The 6,585-nt window shown below is 47.4% G+C and overlaps 1 protein-coding gene across 1 annotated transcript in view; it reads right to left on the bottom strand.

Annotated features, from left to right (window-relative positions):
- Nucleotides 1-5,286: 5,286 nt before the first annotated feature.
- The window catches only part of Pmar_PMAR025516 (hypothetical protein), a gene marked incomplete at its 3' end in the record, with an annotated part of 5,539 nt that continues 4,240 nt past the window's right edge, over nucleotides 5,287-6,585 (bottom strand). The window contains exons 8-11 of the mRNA XM_002765130.1: nucleotides 6,312-6,448; nucleotides 6,048-6,130; nucleotides 5,432-5,544; nucleotides 5,287-5,383 (exon numbers count right to left, since the gene is read on the bottom strand). Of these exons, the coding sequence (XP_002765176.1) occupies nucleotides 5,287-5,383; nucleotides 5,432-5,544; nucleotides 6,048-6,130; nucleotides 6,312-6,448 (430 nt within the window). The remainder of the gene's footprint in view (nucleotides 5,384-5,431; nucleotides 5,545-6,047; nucleotides 6,131-6,311; nucleotides 6,449-6,585) is intronic.

Genomic DNA, 6,585 nt, shown 5'->3' with positions numbered 1-6,585 from the left:
GTAGGTGGTTCGCTGACTCGACAGCAATGCTCAACAGTTGAAAGTTCCTTACCACCTCGTGCATGAATCCCTCGCCAAGATTAACGACGAGGATTACACGGATCAGCTGAGTACTCCAAGCGGCCTAGCTCCTGACGAGGAACAGGGAGCTGTTTTTTTCGTTGGTTCGAATCCTAATGCCGCCGGTCTCGCGGTATTCTTCAGGGCTACACTGTAGCATCCCGATTCTTATCCATGGCTCCTAACATCCAAGTTTATTGGGATATCAGCTAATATTATCAAGTTACAATACAGCTAGCAGATCTCTCAATAACACATGAAGTTCCGCGCTTGGCAGTCAACTCAACGAGCATCCCATCAACCTGAGATCAACCTGAGCCGTTCAGGACGTAGTACGTCCGACGTACGGCGAGCATTCCATAGCGCAGCGCTATTAGCGCTGACTAACATTCCGCGCATACATTGACGCATTAATGTGGGGTGGTGATGTGCAACCTTCCGGGAGAGCTATGAGAATGGTGGTGCACACCGATGCCGCAACAACTAAGTTGTTACAACATTGCCATCAGCTTGGTCACGAAGCCGTGAGGGTTTCTCTTTCAGCGGCTCGACAGCTGTAGTCGCCTTTCCTCAGTTCTAACTTCGGAACGCGAGATAGGGAGTCGGTAGGCCGAGTGAAGAGGGGGCCTCACGTTGGCTGACGTCACGTCAGTGACGTGAATGAAGGCCGTTATCAACTTTGTCTACTGCGCACAATCATGCTGTCTCGAATTCAATGGTTCCACCACAACAGCATTTGGAAAACCATGTGACATGGAAAAGCGCCGGCTCTCGAGCTCCCAGAGATGTGGGAGACCATACCGTATAGTCTATACGCTTTTGCCTACACAGTCTTCCGCACAGTAAGGTCCAAACGTTTGACGCTATACAGTGGAGTGGCCATAAATTGCGACTCATAATGCACATCGGCAACTTGTAAGCATCGCCGCTAGCAGGTAAATACTCTGCCGGTAATTCGAACTGGATGTTGCATTGTGAAGCAAGTACAAGCAAGTGTATGATTTCCGGGGGTAAAAGGTGTGTTAACCTCGTAATCTAAGGTAGCTTACTTAGTGTCTGGTTGTGTCATGATGTGCGCTTCGTAGCTCATTGAGATCGAGATGATTCCATACTTCAAGTTGGTTCATCTGATGAGCTTCATCATATTGTTATTTCGAGTTTCTTGTCTCAAGTTGGTTGGGAGACGCTAACTCATGTCAGGACACTATGTCCTGACATATGTTAGCGTCTCAAACTATGTCACGGAATATGTGTCCCGGACACATATTCCGTGACATAGTTTGTGTGACGGTCACACTGTGACCAAACATAATCTGTGAACCCAGAGCCAAAAGTACTGTAAGATCCTGTGATCGGACTTCGGCTTCACAGTGTTTGGTCCTCGCACACACTTCCGAGTCGGAAGTTCCGACCAATACCCAGTCGATGAACAGATGTCTTTCGGGATGAAGAACAAGTCTTGGTTAGTAACCAATGGTTACTCTGCCACAGGAGATATATATGACTCATAAAATATGAGTAGACACGAAATACTCGGAAGTTCGCAAGTTAATTATCGAACACAAATCCTGAGGATTCCATCCTCATAGAAGTCCAGATGGCCAACTCCGGACATCTCCCGTCTCCGTTGAGCAGGTGCAATAGACAGTGAGACGGCTAACATCTTAGCCATATTGCGGCCCGATGGACCGAGGCAGCGGGCAGTGGTTCATAGTAATAGAGATGGCTGATTTCTCGGTCATCCTCTTGCCCCACTGGACCGATGTAACAGCTAGTGACTCACAGTACTTGGAATGACCGATTTGTCAGCCACTTCTTGGCCCCACTGGACCCACGTAACACTCAGTTGCTTACAGTACTTGGAGTGGCCGATTCCTCAGCCACTTCCTGGCCCCACTGGACCGACGCAACTCTCAGTTGCACACAGTACTTGAAATGGCCGATTACTCAGCCACTTACCTGTCCGACTGGAAGGCGTTCTCCACAGAGAACTCAGGGGATGGACAACGTCCATTAGAAGTAAACGAGTTGAGAATTTCCACTTCCACCCTCGAACGCAGGCGCTAGTCATATCGTAGTGTCTCACGGTGGTTAGAATGTGTCGCACACGATCGCACACGTCGCACTCGTCGCACACGATCGCTAGTCACCCCACAGGAACTCATACAGTATGAGTCGTACTTGGAATGGCCGATCTCTCGGCCACTTCCCGGCCCCACTGTGCCGAATCAACAAGTAGACTACCCAACGTAGGCGGATATACGCCTCCGCAGAGGACCTCAGAGTGCATCAGGCCAGTGGCGCACATGGAGCCAGTTGCTCCACATGGAAACAAGTAACTGTCGAGTTAAGTTCCGTGGGATGGCCGCACACCTATCTTGCACGCATGTGTGCATATGCACCTGCAGATTGTGTGCACCTCGCGGTGCGTTCCAGGTTTGCATAGTCTCTCGTTACTGAGGTGATTTCACTGCCGCAACAATTCGCTAAGCTCTCAAGGAATTCAAAGAGGCTCGTGAGATGCAAGGGAATTGAATGAAATTCGTCAAAAAAATTAAGTCTCGAAGAATGAGAGCTCATGGAATCCGTTGAAAAACCGTGAATTTACGTGTCACGTAAATTCACGGCCTCTTGATCATTCACTGAATGATCAAGAGGATCAATGCTAAGCTGATATGTGTACGCATACACAACATGATAATCATTTGAAAAAGCGGTGGGGTCAAGCATTCTACCAAGAACGCTACACACCTACAATCATCCCCAATTCCTGTTACGGGTACTCGTCGAGTACTACTCGACTGAAGTTGAAGTGCCCTGAAAGCTCTCGACTAGGTCTGGCAGCACTTGAGAGGTAATCTGAAGAAGCTCGATGTTTGCCTCAGGTAGATCGAACTCTTCCCCACGAATGAGACTGCCCACCTGTGTACCGATGCTACTCGTCTTTCTGGTATCACATCGTCTGACTGTGGCCCGCCTCTGGCCGGAAGAGCAGCTGCCCCGCTCGCTCGGCGATAATATCATTTATCGCCCATACCAGAGTGGCGACGACACTACCCGTGTCGACTCGAGTGTCGCTGAATCCTGCGCGGACAACCCTTGTTTCGTAGCAGTTGACACTTCAATCAGCAAAAAAGTAAGTCTTTGATGAGTAGTCGCAGGCGCTGGACAGCTGCCACAGTAGCACTGCTACTGTAGCAGCTGGGGCTGGGAGATTCCGGTTTATCACGTGGGTACTTCGTCGAAGTAACTTCGAGCATCAACTCGGCGACTAGTTCTAGGGATACATTTTGTCGGCGAACTGTTAGAGTGATACGAGTTTTTCAGGCTGTTATTGGAGATATCATAATGCACATCCCTGCCATCGGCATTATGAAGAGGGTGAAGGATGCAATTGTAGAGCAAATGTAAGCTTTCTGTGGTCTTCAAGAAGTGGGAGAGCCCAACAGCGCTTTCAAACCGGAAGAGTATCGCTGCTTCTGACAACCTGCTTTTCCAGGCCCGAACCAAGTAAACATGTGAAGAATGGAGTAATCGGCTACATAGCCCATGTAAGTTGGTGAGAGCTACATGATGATGCTCTATTGTTCAACTTTTAGTTCGAAGTTTATCGTCCCATGCGAGGCCAGAAAATTGGGACTAAACTTCTCACTGAGACGTTCAAATATGTAAGCGTGTCATTCACGAGACTAAAGGGATACTGAGTCCTACGACCACCGCATTTTGATCATCTTTCAGCTCGGCCAAACTAGGCCTAAGCTGGTCGCCATGTACTTAGCCGTGGAGCCGGACAACTTGCACGCCATTCACTTATATGAGAAAAGTGATTTCGTGAAGCTGAAATGTGAGTTGTCAGAGTGAATTGATTCAGTTGACGAAATGGGAATCGCCGTGCTCCTGTGCTTGCTAGCTCCTGTGAGTGGCGAGAACCTACAGTTGATTTCAGATGAAGATGGCTGGTTTTTGTTCTACGCGCGTTATAAGATGAAAGAAACAGAGTTTCCATATGACACGCTGTCGTTCAATGAAAGTGAGACCACTCCTACCATTGTGGATGTGCTAATGAACATTCTCAGCCCAGCGTGGGTAAGTCGAGGCCGCAAGGCGGACTTTTTATTGCTTAGGAAAATATAATCCTGTGAGTCAACAAGATACTCATTCAAGCTCTTCTTCGTGATGGTTCGACGCCTTGACTTTCAGACCCTGCGTGATCGCGCCTGATAAGTGTCCGTCGATTCTTGATCGATCTTTCATATGACACGGAGTCTCCCAACCCGCCATTTAATGGCGCCTATTGTAGACTCGGCGAGCCGCACTCTTTTCAGAAAGTTCTTCTGTCACATCAAACCATGTTGCGTGGAATCTCGTGAAGCCTTACTGAGATGCTGGGCAAGGCGAGTCGGACACGGGAATATTGAACGTCGAAGCCTCCAACTCGAAGAGTAACGTTCGACGATTACCCTTAAATTTGCCACTCTAACGAAAGGTATTGTGCAAATCATTGGGATGCCGAAATGAGTTCGATCACTGTAGTACAGTCATCAGCACGGACTACAGTGTAGTCACTAATTGGTCAACAATTAGTGACACGCAAGAGTATCAACGATTTCATCGCCGCACTCGCATGCGCTTTCTCAAATTTGCGTACATGATGTCAAACTTAGTATGTCGCCCAACCTGACATATTCTGCCAGTGTCACACTTGAATTCTCACTGTCAATCTTGATTGTAACATAAGTGAATTGTGATAAACTCGAATTCTCAGAATTAAACTCTATCGTAACATGATCGAGTTGTGACTGTCACAATGTGACATACTCAAAGACACATTCTAAAGAAATGATGATAGGTCGGTCACGACTTCCTTCACCTCACCTGCCGATGCCCGCTAATCTCAGAACCAACAGGGACGATTGATCTAGTGGGAGGACCTCCGCACGAAGGAGAAGAGAACATCTAAACACTTCAAGACAACTGCACCAATTCAAAGCGATAACGGAGACGATGGGACAGGCAGCAAGAGATAGACATGGGAACAAACAGCGACAAGGAATAAGACGACTATTCGATGCAATAATCAGCATTGTTTGATCTCGGTCGCCCACTCGCTACCCTGAGCAATAATAACTGCGTAGTGAGAAGATCATAAAAAATGAAGAGCAAAAACATAACCAGGGCACACCGAAGTAACGCAAGATATTCTCTGTGTGAAAATCCTTTCGTCGTTTAAACAAGAATCTCAACATTGCTAATGACCGTCTTCATCTCAGGAGGCGTATCCACAGTTGCAGTTTGCAGACTGGGCAGGAGAGCCAGATTGCTCCTATTAGAAAATATAACAACACCAATCGCTCGCCTCTTGGCTCCTCACCGGCAAACGTCCAACAACAACTCCACCAAAGTTTGTCTCATATCGTCGAAAGATTCATCCACATCTAGTCCGTTATAAGCCGCGATGAGATCAGCTACTGCCGAATTGAATACCTAAATCCAATGTGAAAAAGTGTGCACATGGTCAACCACATATGTCAGTGAAAATATGAAAATCTTGAGGAAATTTTGCGAAACTACTGTTGGCTTCTCGACACTTCTACTCCAAATACTAACATACAAACTCCTGAGAACAACTAAGGAAAAGGAACATGTATTCCGACACTGCCATAGGCACCGCATATCTCTCGATCAACAGAACGACCATCCTTTGCTGTGAGAAAACTGCGTAAATTTAAAATCTCAGAAAGTTTCATCGGAGCTTCACCCGTTTCACGTGAAGTGGCGTAATACTCTGTCAAAAATGCGATCTCCGCGGTGATATGCAGTAATCATGAAATACACTTTTCGCTAGCTTTCTCATATCACTAGGGTGAAACTCCTTTGAAATCGACAACCCTGATCACGACGCTTTCTCGCACATAATCAATGCTCATGAATGACTCGCTATGCTAATTAACATCTACAGTTCAGCAAGCAAGACCCACTCAACTCACTTCCACCAACGTCTGCTGAGCTCTCTCCAACTGTTTCTGCAAATCCTGTGCCCTACCGTCCTCTTGAACCATACCATCATAACCTACACAATACGTCAATTTTCCCTCCCGAAAAAACGACCAACTTACCAGCAATCATATTCTTTAACGATTCCACTTTTCTCCCACATCTTGGTATCAGCTCCAGCAGCACGTCTCGAGCGCAGTAATTACCAAGGACTACCGTAAACTTGTCACTTCACGACTCAAGTCGTGACTCCCTACCTTCCCTGAGGCCGCCCTCCGATTTCAACAGTATATACTTTCCAACAGCAGTCGCCGTTACAAACTCCTGGTCCAGGAGCGCAGCAAAAGTGCACGCCAGACGAACCGGATAAAAGCGGAAGAATTCGAATACAGACCTACAATCAACACAAATCGATCGTCCGGGCGGGCGCTTTTACAAAACCAAGTGGTCAGACTCACCCTGCAATAGCCAAGTCGTACTCCTGAGCTTCAGTTGGATCTGCCGGCCTCGTCAACGGTAGCACCTACTCCT

The sequence above is a fragment of the Perkinsus marinus genome (assembly GCF_000006405.1).
Source record: "Perkinsus marinus ATCC 50983 genomic scaffold scf_1104296975596, whole genome shotgun sequence".
NCBI classification, from domain to species: domain Eukaryota; phylum Perkinsozoa; order Perkinsida; family Perkinsidae; genus Perkinsus; species Perkinsus marinus.
This window is presented reverse-complemented; position numbering and strand designations above follow the sequence as displayed.